This window comes from Mytilus galloprovincialis, chromosome 1, assembly GCF_965363235.1.
Source record: "Mytilus galloprovincialis chromosome 1, xbMytGall1.hap1.1, whole genome shotgun sequence".
Classification (NCBI taxonomy): domain Eukaryota; kingdom Metazoa; phylum Mollusca; class Bivalvia; order Mytilida; family Mytilidae; genus Mytilus; species Mytilus galloprovincialis.
Genome location: NC_134838.1, coordinates 122,863,538 through 122,879,720, shown reverse-complemented (window position 1 = coordinate 122,879,720; position 16,183 = coordinate 122,863,538). Strand labels below are relative to the sequence as shown.

At 31.7% G+C, this 16,183-nt stretch overlaps 1 protein-coding gene across 7 annotated transcripts in view; it reads left to right on the top strand.

Moving 5' to 3' along the window:
- Positions 1-7,248, top strand: part of LOC143056495 (focal adhesion kinase 1-like) — a 52,233-nt gene extending 44,985 nt beyond the window's left edge. For 5 of the 7 annotated variants that reach the window (XM_076229611.1, XM_076229603.1, XM_076229595.1 and 2 more), the window contains 5 exons: positions 2,438-2,545; positions 4,077-4,132; positions 5,489-5,629; positions 5,828-5,908; positions 6,925-7,248. In XM_076229611.1, the coding sequence (XP_076085726.1) occupies positions 2,438-2,545; positions 4,077-4,132; positions 5,489-5,629; positions 5,828-5,908; positions 6,925-7,119 (581 nt within the window). In that variant the 3' untranslated portion in view covers positions 7,120-7,248. The remainder of the gene's footprint in view (positions 1-2,437; positions 2,546-4,076; positions 4,133-5,488; positions 5,630-5,827; positions 5,909-6,924) is intronic. The other 2 variants (XM_076229578.1, XM_076229618.1) reach the window with 2 other exon arrangements.
- The last annotated feature ends 8,935 nt before the right edge of the window (positions 7,249-16,183 follow it).

Below are 16,183 nucleotides of genomic sequence, written 5' to 3'. Positions count from 1 at the left end.
TTTCTTTGTCCAGAATCAACTTAAATCTTTGTTATATACAATATACAATGTATATACACTTTTTACTACCAACTGATAAATTTAAATAATCTTTACCATTCAGTGATAACAAGCAGTTTTTTTACATCTTAATATTTTATGATGTATTTAAATGAGTAGTTATTGTTGCAAACTCCATTAGAAATTTGAATTGATATCAGTTTTGAAAAAGGGAAACGGGGATGTGAAAAAAAAGGGGGGGGGGTTAAATTTTTCTCATTTCAGATTTCATAAATAAAAAGAAAATTTCTTCAAACATTTTTTTGAGAGGATTAATATTCAACAGCATAGTGATTTGCTCAAAGGCAAAAAAAACCTTTTAAGTTCATTAGACCACATTCATTCTGTGTCAGAAACCTATGCTGTGTCAACTATTTAATTTTAGATTTAAAAAGTTTGAAGAAGAAATCTTTAATTGATTTGTAAAATCTTGGCATTTGTTTTGTGTAAAAAAAACCCATGTAATGTCAAAAATTTGATCACAATCCAAATTCAGAGCTGTATCATGCTTGAATGTTTTGTCCATACTTGCCCCAACTGTTCAGGGTTCGACCTCTGCGGTCGTATAAAGCTGCGCCCTGCGGAGCACCTGGTTCTCATTTCAAATTTCATTATAAAAAGAAAATTTCTTCAAACATTTTTTTGAGAGGATTGATATTCAACAGCATAGTGAATTGCTGAAAGGCAAAAAACAAATTTTAAGTTTATTAGACCACATTCATTCTGTGTCAGAAACCTATGCTGTGTCAACTATTTAATCACAATCCAAATTTAGAGCTGAATTCAGCTTGAATGTTGTGTCCATACTTTCCCCAACCATTCAGGGTTCAACTTCTGTGGTTGTATAAAGCTGTGCCCTGCGGAGCATCTGGTTTTAAAAATTACCACGGATGGAAAACATATCAATCTATTAGTCCAGTAATTTTCGTGCCTGCCCTTCCATTGTGTGACTCAAGAAAAATATATCCAAAAAATGGGTAACAATTGTATCGTAAAGAGAAAATCCAGTGTACCTTTTTATGTTAGGGTGTTTGAGTTGAATATTTTGTCTTGATATTGTACAAAGCAAGAATATTTCATACATTGGCTCGCTTCAGATTCTACCATTTTTATATATCAAAGCTACATGTTGGCTTTATAACATAAAAAAATCACAGTACTTAAAGATGGAATATATGAGTCAAGTGAAATACCTATCTAATGAATCACAAAAACAGAGTAGATGTGTTCGAATAGCTATTATTTTACTGAAAGTACTTGACGACAGTCTTTCAAGTTGGATGACGAAAATGCATATCTTCGAAAAATTATAAGTTTTTGTGTGTGATAAGGAAGTACACCACTAATTCATGGTCCCATTGCTTTCTTTGTTAAATTCCTCCGTTTCAAGCAGGCACACCTCTTTTGTTTTAAGTTCAAATAAAGTGGCAATCATTGCATTTCAAAGCAACACTTTATGGTGCCTTGTACTGAAAAAATCAACATACCTTTAATGGCATATAAGAAAGAACTGGTTCCTGGAACTTCGGATGTACCAAAACAGGTACATCAGATCTGACAAACAGACAAAATGTACCCTCTTTTTAAAATTTGTTGCAGTGTTTTTAATATTCAAAATTAAAAGTCCAAAAGTGTTCTACAATGATCACCAGTCCTTCAGCTTTCTTTTGATACCAAAAATACCTAAATATTCAACATATTTTGAAAGTTACACTCATGCGTAAGAATTATTTTGTGTTAAATATGTACTACTTTCTGGTATGTGCTTTCTGGCCGGGCCCGAATTAGTGGTGTTACACCATAACTAGGGTTTATAGTCTTCAACCACTAAAAAAATCTAGTTTGCCCTTCCACGAAATATTTAATTAGAATTTTTTTAAATGTTTATGAATTTTCGAAAATTCCACCTGACAACCGATCAGACAATAGTTTTAAGTTGAATCAATGCAGACAAGATCATTAACCGATGCGCATTAGCTAGTTGATACATTTGTCTTTTAAAATACAACTGCCATATAAGGATCGTAATGGTGCAATGTGGATAAATTTATCGGTTTCCAAGAGAAAAATTTGTAGCGCATCATCCCTACAAGGCTTACATTTCTACGATTGTGAAAATGAACTGGCGTAATGGGGAGATAAATTTGACGAAGTAGAATCCTGACTGGACATTCACCAAAAGGATAAGGATGAGAAAAAATTACAGGTCACCATTTGGTCTCTCTTATAGACATCTCAGGGTTGGAATGTTGTTTTTTTTAATTGGAAACTGTAAAGGCAGGAGTCCCTCAAGGGTCCATCTTGGGCACTTTTCTTTTTTTGCTGTTTGTAAATGACATAATAGATGTAGATCAAATAAAACTGTTTGCAAGCGATTCATGTTGATATTGTGTTTTAGCAGCTGATTCCTCAGGGCAAGATCTAGAGTCATTAGATCAATTGGCAGAAGATTTGGGTGTAACTCTCAATGCAGACAAAACCAAATCTATGCACTTTACAAGAAAAAGTAATGTTGATGTCACACCATTATGCATGAATATAATACACCTCTAGAAAATATATCAGAACATAAACTTCTGACTTAACTCTATTGTATAATGTCAGATGGGCAAGTCACATACAGAGTGTTTATACAAAAGCTTGTAGACCGTCTTGATATCATTATACTCAATATATAAAAGTGATAGACATTCTCTAGAAAGACTTAACATTGCCTTTATTAGACCTTTTTTTGAAATATGGGAATATGATTTGGTATAACGTACAAATTAGGATTTACCTTATTGATTATGTGCTACTAAATGCTGCTAGAATTGTATTAAGGCTTTGAAAGAAACACCTACCGGTAGGCAGAAATTACATGAGGAAATTAGGTTTTGAATCTCTCCAGAATTTGAGACAGAAATAATTATTTCTTCATAAAACTATTTCTGGTGATGTTTTTTTTTTATTAAATTGCTGAAGATGTCTTGTCATATCCAAACCCCTAAAGTCAGTACAAAATAATTATATGTGTCAGAATTATTGGTTGCCCACCATGTATAAAAATGCCCTTTGAATTGCATGTTAAAGTTCTTAGATTTTAACAAAACAAACATTAATAGAGAACACATCATGAATTAATTACTGGTGTCAAAGTATTTTTTAAATTGGCAACTTATGAACATGTGCTTTGTATGTATCTGTTTCTTTGTCTGGCATAAAAATATATAAAGAGGCCCTTGCTGACATGTCAGTTTTCTCTAGTTCTCATAATTTATATAAATAAAATAACTTTGTTGCAGTGAGTTAGTGAATTTGAGTAAATATCATTTTAAAGATTTAATTTAATTCTTTACCATAATTTGTTATTGTAGTAAAAATTTGACATTATTATCTTAAGTAGTGAACTGGCAAGGGTTCACTGATAATTTTATATTATATCTGCATACCCAATAAACTATTCCATTATGTTGGGGGTTGCCTCCCCTGACTCACTGCAATAATGAATAATCTATGAATTATCAGAAATATAATATATACTATCAAATTATTTAATACATTTTATATGAGAATGGCTTTGTATAGGCTTTGCCTTTTGTTAAATCTCTTTGTTTAAATGTACGTTTGATATTTGAACAATAAACAATAAAATATTTTGAAAATGAATTGACTGTAACAATTTGGGTTTCAACTATGAGCAAAACTTATACCATTATAGGAATTCTTGAAAATTTTTTTGAAAAAATACAATTTCAAATGAAAACCAGTTATTCCAGAAGGGAATAACATCATTTAATAAGTTGATATAAGCTAGTTGAAAGCCCAGTTTCAACAAATAAATAAATAAATAAACTATGTTTTTCCAAACTAAGACAACATGTGCAGTAGAAAATTGTATATTATATAACTAAGCATCTGATATAAATATTACAAAATTTATCTCTTGTTGAAATAATTTTTATAAAGCTATTTGACCAAAAAAATAAATTTACAATACAACCTTTCTTCTGTAACATTTAAGTCATAAGTTCATGTACAATTTGTTTAATTTTCAGGTGGGAGTCGTAGCAGTAGTACTAGTGGGTCAGATGGTCTTATATCTCCTAAACTGGTTAGTATCAACTGAAACATAAAGTACTCAGATCTAATAGTTTAAAATATTTTTTTAAATCTCTTCAAGGGGCATTAGCTGTCAAATTGTAGTTCACTGATTTGACTCAAGTTCTCATTTTTTGGTGTAAATGAAGAAAACTGCTTAATGCAGTTTTTATACGTCCCCAAAATTTTTTGGGGATCGTATAATGGTATGATGTCGTCGTCTGCATCGTCATCCGAAGACACAATGGTTACTGTATAATAACTTTAGTTTAAGTGAATAGATCTTTATGAAATTTTTTCAGAAGGTTCAATACCACAAAAGGAAGGTTGGGATTGATTTTTGGGATGATGGTCCCAACCGATTAGGAATTAGGGGCCCAAAACAAGCATTTTTCTAGTTTCAGGATAATTTCTTGTGTACAAGTATTTCAATTGCTCTGAAATTATACCGCAATGTTTAAAACCACAAGTAGAAGGTTTGGATTCATTTTAGGGGTTATGGGGCCACAGTTTAGGTATTAAGGCCCAAAAAGGGGCCAAAACAAGCATTTTTCTAGTTTCAAGACAATAACTTGTGGGTAATTGTATGGATCTCTCTGAAATTGTACCACAATGTACCATATAACAAAGGGGAGGCTGGGATTAAGTTTTTCGGTTAATTGACCATAATATGTAGGAATTAGGGGCCAAAAAGAAGGATGTTTCTAGTTTCCAAACAATCATGACAATAACTTGTGTTTAAGTGTATGGATCACTCTGAAATTGTTCTACAAGGTTCAATACTACAAAGGAAAGCATGGGATTGAGTTTAAGGGTTATTGCTCCAAGGGGTTTCAAAAAGTTTAGGGGGGGAGAATTTTTGGTTACCATTTTTTTAAGGGCTTCCTTTTTTTTCAAAAATTTTCAAATTTCAAATTTTGAAAAGTTTCAAGAAGAAATCTTCTGTGCAATAGATTTGTTAGATCTTAGACCACATTAATTTTGTGACAGAAACCTATATTATGTCAAAAATTTGATCACAATCCAAATTCAGACAGAATCAAGCTTGAATATTGTGACCAAATTTGCCCCAACTGTTCAGGGTTCGACCACTGGGGTCGTATAAAGCTGCGCCATGCGGAGCACCTGGTCTGTCTATATGTTCTTTGTGGAAACATGATATGTAGCCAAGAAACAACAAAATAATTAAAAAGGAAAAGTCTCACCAAATATAACTTATTTTATTGTGTTTACAAGTATTTTTTTCAATACATACTATATGATGTAAAACATGAAATATTAATTTTTTTTACAACATATGCAGATCTCTTCATGGTTTGTTGCCATGGTAAATAGTAATGTGCAAAATTTGTTTCTATTTACTTTTTAGCCTGAACCCCCACCATCACCTGGAATTGATCGTACTAATGATTCAGTTTATGATAATACCACAAATGTTGTGAGAGCTGTTATGACATTTACAAAGGGACTTAACTCCATGAAACCAGAATTATACATTGACCATATCAAGGTTTGTAAAGAAAGCACAAAATCTACCACTGCATTCTAAAGAACTGAATTATTCTGTTAATCATTTAATTAAAAAAACTAGATAAAATGTTTTAGTGTTTAAAAAATTGACTTTGAATTTTAGAGAAATTTTCCAATTTTCTTTGGATGCAATTCAGATGTAAATGTCATCAGATTTGTTTATTTTGATACATTACAGGATATTGGACTTCAACTTCGTGGTTTGTTAGCCTGTGTAGATGATTTTTTACAACAAGTGCGTCAAAAAGAATTTGAAGAGGTAATTTTTTTATCAGGCTACTAGAAACAGGCTAAAATTTCAACTTACAATTTGCATAATTTCTTGTGCTTGAAATTTTTTTATTAAATTCCATGTTTATTCTTTATTTTAATGTTCTTTGCAGTGCTTAACACTTTCTTTTACAAAGAAGAAAGCACATTTTCAAAAGAATGTACTGTAAGGCACACAATGCTATCTATACAAAATACATTCTATGGAAAGTATTATGCACTGACCAAAAACATTGTTATACAAAATAAACATGGAATTTATTAATAATTCCAAGCACAAGAAATTGTGCAAATTCCATTATTAGAAATTATTCAAAGTTGAAATAATAGTCTGTTTAGGGTAAAGGTCAATTTTCTTAGTATTTCTCTTATAAGTCCACTACCAACCAAGTCTAGAGGACTTTGTATTGCCATGCAATACTCTCTAAATGCTTGTTACCAATGCTTCAAAGTTGAATAATAAATGACCTAATGAAAGCAATTTAACAAAGAACAAAGCCAAGTAACAGTGTTTCAGAAAGAAAAAAAAATAATGTTACATAATACAAAAAAAATCATTTTTATGAGGCCAGAATGGAAGAAGCCAAGTTTGCTTAAGTCATGTCTTCTTTTCTGCTAAAATGATAATAATTTTAAAGTATTATTGAAATTGTCCATAATCAAGGATAGTTACTCAATTTTTCATAAATGGTTAAGAAATCTTGTTTAGTAAACAGTTAAGTTCCATTTAAGTGTGTTAGCAAAGATTTGATTATCACTGAACTAGTATATATTTGTTTAGGGGCCAGCTGAAGGAAGCCTCCGGGTGCGGGAATTTCTCGCTACATTGGTGACCTTCTGCTGTTGTTTTTTCTATGGTCGGGTTGTTGTCTCTTTGACACCTTCCCCATTTCCATTCTCAATTTTAGTTTTGACAGTTAACATTGGTGAAATAAGCCACTGAAAATGACACTTTGATGTATTTGTTTATTTGATATTTAATCTTCCATTTTCTTCACTGTGTAGGTACAGATGTCACAAAAGGTATTATCAACTGACATGGCTGCTTTAATAAGTTCAATGAAACTCGCCCAACAGTATGCCTTGACCACTGTGGACGCTGAATACAGAAAAGGAATGCTCAAAGCTGCCCATGTATTAGCTGTTGACTCCAAAAATTTATTAGATGTTATTGATAAAACGAGATTGAAAAAAAGCTGATAGCTCAAATATCTTGGCATTGTTTTAAATCTAATGACTTCATTATTGGACATTATAAGAATGTTATTATGCTGATTTTAATGAATATTTTTATACTTAATTCTTATTATTAAACTTATAAATTTTCCATTTGAATTGTGCTCAAATTTTTATGAGATTTTGATCTTGCCTTAGCATAAATATACCATGTAACCTTTGGTATTTTATTGCATGTCTCCAATCTCAGATTTCTGACTTTACAGTTTTAGAAAACAAGTCAAACTGTTTAAAAAGGTTCTCATTTTACTAATATTTTTGAAACAATCTGCACATGTCATGTTTTGACAAAGAATTGATAAGAAAACTTTCATCCCATGTCTATCTGCAATTTATAATAATTTAAATGTTTACAAAATAACTGTTTGTTTTTCTAGCAATTTTAAAATTGATTTATTTATTCTTGAAAACTGTACTTTAGCTTGACTTTTAATAATAACAATATTTATTTTATGTACAAAAACACTATGGTGCTATTGTGTTTTGTTTGTCTTTTAGACATATCCCTGAGAGAAAACACTCCACAGCCTTTGCTTACTGTCCATATCTACAAAGAAAGAAACAATTATTATTTGGTTGTGAAATGGAATAAGTGTCCTTTTTTTTTGTATTATGTTGAGGCCAAGTTTCTTTAAGGTGGTTTTGATGATTTTCACACTGTTTTTATAAGACTTTGATAATCATATTTTGATGGACTAGCTTTTTTTAATGTTCAAGAATTGTATTGTTAACATGATTTTTTTTCAATGCTATGAATTGTTAAACCATATTGGGAAATTTGCTAGTCATTTGCAGAAACTCATTAATCCATGGGAATATTTAAGATACAATTATTGTGATTAGATGATGAAATTGTTATTATTGAATTCTTGGCCTATGTTGCCATGTTATTTTTAGTTTGATGTTGGAATGGTCTCAGGCTGGTGTACAAAAAAATCACATAACTTTAATCCTTTAGATTCTCAAATGGTAAAGCAATCTGTGTTATAATAACAAAATGTACAAATCTGCTCTTGTATTCTGTTCACATTGCAAAAATAAAACTGCTTGAATCTGTGTAAGATATTTTTTTCTAAATGACTTTCACATTTCTTGAGTTTCAAGCACACAGGATTAAGTACATATTGGCAAATTTTAAACTTCTTAGCTACTTCACAACTCCAATAGTAATCTAGTTTTTTTCTTTACCAGTTTTGTTAGTTGAATGGAAATGCATCAGCATCTCCATTTTTCACAAAGTTTTGAATGAACGAAGAGAATTGATTGAATGTGATATAATAGTATATGTTAACAGATACACCTTGTTTTAATATGTAAATATTGCTTGTAAAAGATATATAAATGTGGATGTGTGCAATATTTAGGTCATTATTGAGTGTGATTGATGTATAGAGAATAACTGATAGTAGATCTACTATAAAATAATATAATTACTCCATGACATACAAATATGCATATTTAAAGCAATTTAAAGCTTACCTCTATTATATATATTGCGGTCATCTCCAGTTGAATTGTATTATTGAATTATAAAGACCAAAACATTTGTGAGTTTAAACCTTTGATAGTATTTGTATATTTAGTTTATCTTGTTAAAGAGAAAGTAGATTTACTCTCATAAAAGAAGTGAACCCATTGCAATAAGGTTACTTCTATATTACCTTTTGATTAGGTGACACTAAATTGAACAAGTAAATGTAACAAATAGCTATTTTGTAATATTCAGACAAAATAAGTTTATATCATGCAAACAATATAATTACATTGTCGTCTGGTTCATTCCTATGTTTCTGTTTACATATATTATATATAGTTTAATTAAAATTAAATGCATATAATTCTGAAACAAATAGGTTTTTAATTGAAGGGTGACATTGTGTATTTGATGGTGTCATCTTTTTAATTCCATATGAGTGTACATATCTTTAAATAATTCTATTTATAAAGTACCATTATTCCCACCAGTATTGTGTTTTGTAAATATCCATCTTGTAAACTTCTCATATGTCTCATCATTAAATAAAACTCACAAGAACAGCCATAAACTAGTTTGTTATTATATTTAGTGGTCTGGCCATAGAGCATAACCGTTATCCTTTATATTGACATTCCACAACAAACAATAATGCATTTTTCTAAGACATTTTTATCCAGCCTGTGACATCTATGTCACGAAAGTAAGTCTTAGCAATCCAGGATTCTGTCTTTGGCAGTGTCAACCTATTTTATAATATTTGTACAGAGGCTTGTTAAAGACCAAAATACAGTATCCAGAACATAATATTTTTATTTACCAGTATTTTACTGATAAATGGACTTTTTTAGTTTTTTTAGTAGATAATGACTGAAGCAAAGTTTTGAAAAAAAATATTTTTTTCATTTTCAGTATTTTTCTGATTGATGAACTTGTGTTTTACAGTCAAAATTTACAGGCAGTCTGAGATTTAATTTTTGACATGATAAATTTTTAAACCTTCATGGATTGTTTAAAATTTTGAAAGAGCTAATCTTCAGTACCAAGAAAAGAATTCTATATTTTACCGATAAATCAACTCATCATAGATTGAAATTTTATATTTGCAATAGACTTGCGCTTCATCTACAAAATACTCAACAGTGATGCTCGAATAAAAAAATGTTAAAAAAGCCAAATAAAGTACGAAGTTTACAAGCATTGAGGACCAAAAATTCCTAAGAGTTCAAAACATTGAACATGTACACCTTACATGAGTATTTCAAAAATTCAAAGTTATGTAAACAGTTAATTTATAATTATGACCATATCAATGATAATTCATTTTAACACAGAATTGGTCACATTTTAAGTCAACATTACACTTTTACAAAGGCACTAGCAATCGCAGGCGAAACAGAGGGTTCCCCTAACCGATTTACAAATTTTTATTATGTGAGTCTACTATGATGAGTTACAGAATGAATTTAGGTTTAGTTCTGTTTATATGAATGTTGTTGAAATTACAGGTTTTGGAAAACTATTTTCTAAACGCCTTCACATGTTGAACTGAATTAACAAAGTAACAGTCAACAAAATATAACATATAAGACTGAAAAACTTAGCAATAAAAACCCACAAAAGACTTGGGATGATCTCCTGCTTTTCATGTGGCAGTCTTTCTGCTGCTCCTGAAAGGACAAATGCTGTGAAAAATCTAATTCATGATGTTCTTATTCAAGGAACTGAGATTTGGACTGTGGTTATAACATTAGAAACATATCCAGCAGATAATGTTTATTGGCCACCTAACTCGTAAAATTTTCATCCATCAGCATTATCTAAAACGAAATTGAAAACTAGTATAGACAGATTATTTTTTTCAGGATTAATGCCTTTGAATTATAAGTGTGACTTTCCCAATAAGGTTTCTGGTTAAAATATTATATGCCCAACCAGACTAGTATTAAATTAATCTCATTGACACTTTCTCATTGCTTTGGAAATAGGCACGGCCCCCTTGGTTGAAACCTCTGCTCAATTTAACCAAACTTGGCCACAATCATCACTAGGGTATCTGTTTAAAAATATGTCTGATGACCCTTCCTGCTAACCAACATGGTCACCATGGCTAAAAATAGAACATAGGGGTAAAATGCAGTTTTTGGCTTACATCTCTGAAACTAAAGCATTTAGAGCAAATATGACATGGGGGTAAAAATGTTCATCAGGTTAAGATCTATCGGCCCTCAAATTTTCAGATGAATCTGACAACCTGTTGTTGGGTTGCTGCATCTGAATTGGTAATTTTAAGGAAATTTTGCAGTTTTTGGTTATTACCTTGAATACTATTATAGATAGAGATAAACTGTATACAACAATAATGTTCAGTAAAATAGATCTACAAATAAGTCCCTTACGGAGTTATTGCCCTTAATCAATTTTTAACTTTTTTTGTAAATTTTTGTCGAGCCTGCAACTTTTGTTGCAGAAAGCTCGACATAGGGATAGTGATCCGGCGGCGGCGTTAGCTAACTTCTTAAAAGCTTTATATTTTAGAAGATGGAAGACCTGGATGCTTCATACTTTGTATATAGATGCCTCATGTTACGAAGTTTCCGTCAGTCACATGTCCAATGTCCTTGACCTCATTTTCATGGTTCAGTGACCACTTGAAAAAAAAGTTCAAATTTTTTGTAATGTTGAATTCTCTCTTATTATAAGTAATAGGATAACTATATTTGATATGTGCGTACCTTGCAAGGTCCTCATGTCTGTCAGACAGTTTTCACTTGACCTCGACCTCATTTCATGGATCAGTGAACAAGGTTAAGTTTTGGTGGTCAAGTCCATATCTCAGATACTATAAGCAATAGGGCTAGTATATTCGGTGTATGGAAGGACTGTAAGGTGTACATGTCTAACTGGCAGGTGTCATCTGACCTTGACCTCATTTTCATGGTTCAGTGGTTATAGTTCAATTTTTGTGTTTTGGTCTGTTGTTCTCATACTTAATGCAATAGGTCTACTATATTTGTTGTATGGAATGATTGTAAGGTGTACATGTCTAGCGGGCAGATGTCATGTGACCTTGACCTCATTTTCATGGTTCAGTGGTCAAAGTTAAGTTTTTGAGTTTTGGTCTTTTTATCTAATACTATATGCCATAGGTCAACTATATTTGGTGTATGGAAATATTTAATGATCTTTATGTCAGTCGCGCAGGTTTTATTTGACCGTGACCTCATTTTCACGGTTCATTGCACAGTGTTAAGTTTTTGTGTTTTGGTCTATTTTTCCAAACTATAAGTAATAGGTCAACTATATATGTTGTATAGAAGCATTGTTAGCTGTACATGTCTGCCTGGCATGGTTCATCTGACCTTTACCTCATTTTCAAGGTTCATTGGTCTTTGTTTAGTTATCTTGGTTAATGTTAAGTTTATGGTACAGTTGTTTTAAAGCTTAGCTTTTTACTTAGGACTATCAACATAATATCAATGATTAGTATAGAAGGCGAGACATTTCAGCGTGTGCACTCTTGTTGTAATCTTTAACAAAAATCTTCTCTGAAATTACTGAAAAAAAAATTAACCACACTTGGCCATAATCACCATTAGGGTATCTAGTTTAAAAAATGTGTCTGATCATCCTGCCATCCAACCAACATGGCCAACATGGCTAAAAATAGAACATAGGGGTAAAATCCAGTTTTTTGTCGAGCCTGCAACTTTTGTCCCAGAAAGCTGGACATAGGGATAATGATCCGGCAGCGGAGCCAGCAGCATTAGCTTACTTCTTTAAAGCTTTATATTTTAGAAGGTTGAAAACCTGGATGCTTCATACTTTGTTTATGGATGCCTCATGTTACCAAGTTTCCGTCATTCACATGTCCAATGTCCTTGACCTCCTTTTCATGGTTCAGTGACTACTTGAAAATAAAAGTAATGTAATGTTAAATTCTCTCTTATTATAAGTAATAAGATAACTATATTTGGTATGTGCGTGTCTTGCAAGGTCCTCATGCCCATCAGACAGTTTTCACTTGACCTCAACCTCATTTCACAGATCAAGGTTAAGTTTTGGTGATCAAGTCCATATCTCGGATACTATAAGCAATAGGTCTAGTATATTGGGTGTATGGAAGGACTGTAAGGTGTACATGTTCAACTGGCAGGTTTCATTTGACCTTGACCTCATTTTCATGGTTCAGTGGTCAAAGTTAAGATTTTGATTTTTTGTTTCTTTTTTCTAATACTATATGCAATAGGTCAACTATATTATGGAAATATTTTATGATCTTTATTTCAGTCATGCAGGTTTTATTTGACCTTCACCTCACTTTTACAGTTCATTGCTCTGTTAACTTTTTGTGTTTTGGTCTGTTTTTCTGAAACTATTAGCAGTGGGTCAACTATATTTGTTGTATGAAATAATTGTTAACTGTACATGCCAGCCTGGCATGGTTCATCTGATATTGACCTCATTTACATGGTTCATTGGTCAATGTTTAATTTTCTTGGTTAATGTTAAGTTTATGTGACAGTTGTTATGAAGTTTATATTTAGGACTATCAACATAATATCAATGATTAGTAAAGAAGGCGAGACATTTCAGCGTGTGCACTCTTGTGGTTTATATCTCTGAAACTAAAGCATTTAGAGCCAATCTGATGGGTGGCAAAAGTGTTTACCAGACTAAAATTTATCTGCCCTCAAATTTTCAGATGAATCTGACAACCTATTGTTGGGTTGCTGCCCCATAGTTAGTAATTTTACAGAAATTTTGATTGATTGATTGTTGTTTGCTTTACACCACATTAGCACGCCAAGGCTATATTGCAGCAAGAGCTAATTCGATCGGACATTTTGCAGTTTTTATACGACCTCAAAAATTTTTGAGGTCGTATATTGGTATCATGTCGGCGGCGGCGTCGTCGTCAGCCTTGTCCGAAGACGGATGGTTTCCGGATAATAACTTTAGTATAAGTACACAGAAATCAAAAAAATTTCAACACAATGTTTATAACCACAAAAGGAAACTTGGGATTGATTTTGGGGGTTGTGATCCCTAAGGTTTAGGAAATAGGGGCCCAAAGGGACCCAAAACAAACATTTATCTAGTTTCAAGACAATAAGTTGTGTATAAGTATTTTAACTGTTCTGAAATTGTACCACAATGTTTAATACCACAAGTAGAAGGTTAGGATATATTTTAAGGGTTATGGGGCAAACAGTCTGGGAATAAAGGGCCCAAAAAGGGGCCAAAAACAAGCATTTTTGTAGTTTCAATCAATAAATTGGAATTTTCTTTCTTTGTCCAGAATGGTTGTTAAATCACCTAAAACCAATGCTTTATGAAATTTTTTTTGAAAATTAGAGTTATCTTTCTTTGTCCAGAATAGTAGCTGAATCAACTTAAATCAATGCTATATACAATATACAATGTAATATTCACTTGACTACCAACTGATAAATTAAAGCAATCTTTACCATTCAGTGATTACAAGCACTTTAATTACCATTCTAGGGTTATGCCCCTTTACTAGTGGAAAAATTGAAGAATTTTTTAGTTTCTGTTCTCTTAACTTAAGTTTGTCTCAACTAAATTTAATGAAATGTGTATATAATGCTTATAACCTCTAAACTCAGTTTGAGTTCAATTTTTGGCAGCTTTACTTTTACAATTCTTGAGTTATGTCCCTTTATAACGTTATATGCTAGCAGGGGCATCATCTGTGTCCCTTTGGACACATTCCCCATTTATTTTTTTTAGAAGTTACTATTAATGAATATTAATTTTAACCATGACTGTATGACATTTTATATTTTAACATTTTATGATGTATTTAAATGAGAAGTTATTGTTGCAAACTCCATTAGAAATTTGAATTAAGATCATTTTTGGAATAAGGGAAAGGGGGAGGTGGAACAAATAGGGGTGGGGGGGGGTCAATTTTTTTTTTCTCATTTCAGATTTCAGAATTTAAAAAGAAAGTTTCTTCAAATATTTATTTTTTTGAGAGGATTAATATTCAACAGCATAGTGAATAGTTCAAAAGCAAAAAAAAAAATTTAAGTTCATTAGACCACATTCATTCTGTGTCAGAAACATATGCTGTGTGCCCCAACCGTTCAGGGTTCAATCTCTGCGGTCGTATAAATCTGCGCCCTGCGGAGCATCTGGTTTGTTATTATTTTAGATATCATCATAGTACTAGTATCTAATATCTAATACTACTAATTATATTTTAACCTATGTTTACATGATTTCCAAGCATCAGTAAATGCAGGTGAGCAACACAGGCTCTTGGCAGCCTCTAGTTTTATTAGGCAAGAGCAAGGATACAATATCAGTTTGATTTACATCTGACATGATCACACAACAATCAGATACAAAGTGGGCTTTGATTATAATGTGTGCAAAATGCTCAATTTTTAATTTAGTCAAATATCAGCAACCAGTCATTGAGACGTTTTACGACAAATATTCTATAATGTGTTTTTTATACTTTAATCCCAGTATAATTGCTTTTGGAACCCATAATTTAGTAAAATATAATGGTATTATGCCTTAATGCTGGTTATTTCTCTAAAAGTCTTTTATACATTTTTCCTTCGAACCAAAGGGACAAAGCATACATATACTTTATAAATAAATATGAACAAACAAATTATGATATCATCCTTTTTAGCTCTTTAATGGCATTGTTGAATTTATTTTTGGTACGACTACATGACTTCTGCTCTGTAAATTTGTTTCAATTTCAACTTTTCAGATTAAATAGTCATCTTTAACTTTTTCAAATTTCTCAATCAAGGTAGATATATGTATATAACGACCGTTGACTGGCTAAGGTAGATAGGGTGTCTTCCTCCATTTTGGATTTTAAAATACCAGAAAATAATCGGTCTAGATCTTTAATAAAATGTGCAAATTTTGAGAGTAGTAGGTAATTCATGTATAAGAATTTATATTTATGGTTGAATTTTACAAACTTGAAAGCAGAATACTTTTGTGGGCTTCCTGTATAACTAATCTATAACACAAACATTTTATTGAAATCTGGAATATCATCTACCACATCTTATGTTACTGACATCGATTCTATATACGACTGTTTACAGCTTCATATATATTTTTTTTTAAACTATGCAGGAACCATATCATCCTGTTTGTTGTCATGCAGTATTATTGGTAATCTTGATAAACTATTAGAGTTTACACTAGATGAATCCAATTTACAATTCATATCAAAGACAAGTTGTAGTCTACTAATGCAGACATGCATCTATGACATGTTGTGTCTAGTCGTCTTGCTGTGGTAAGAACATACGTTAATGGACTGTTTTCTATACTTGCTACCTTCAAAATTTCCGTCACAACCCTTTTCGTGCAATTACCTTTAAGTTATGTACAAGCTGGTTTGTCTTTGGTTGACTGAGTACTCTATTAGCATAAAGAACAACTTACTTGTGTTCAAAGCGGTTTCGTGTTTTCTGTCTATATGAAATTCAAACGGTTTATTAGTCAGAATGTATAATGACTGATTGATTTGCGTAATTCTCATTAAGA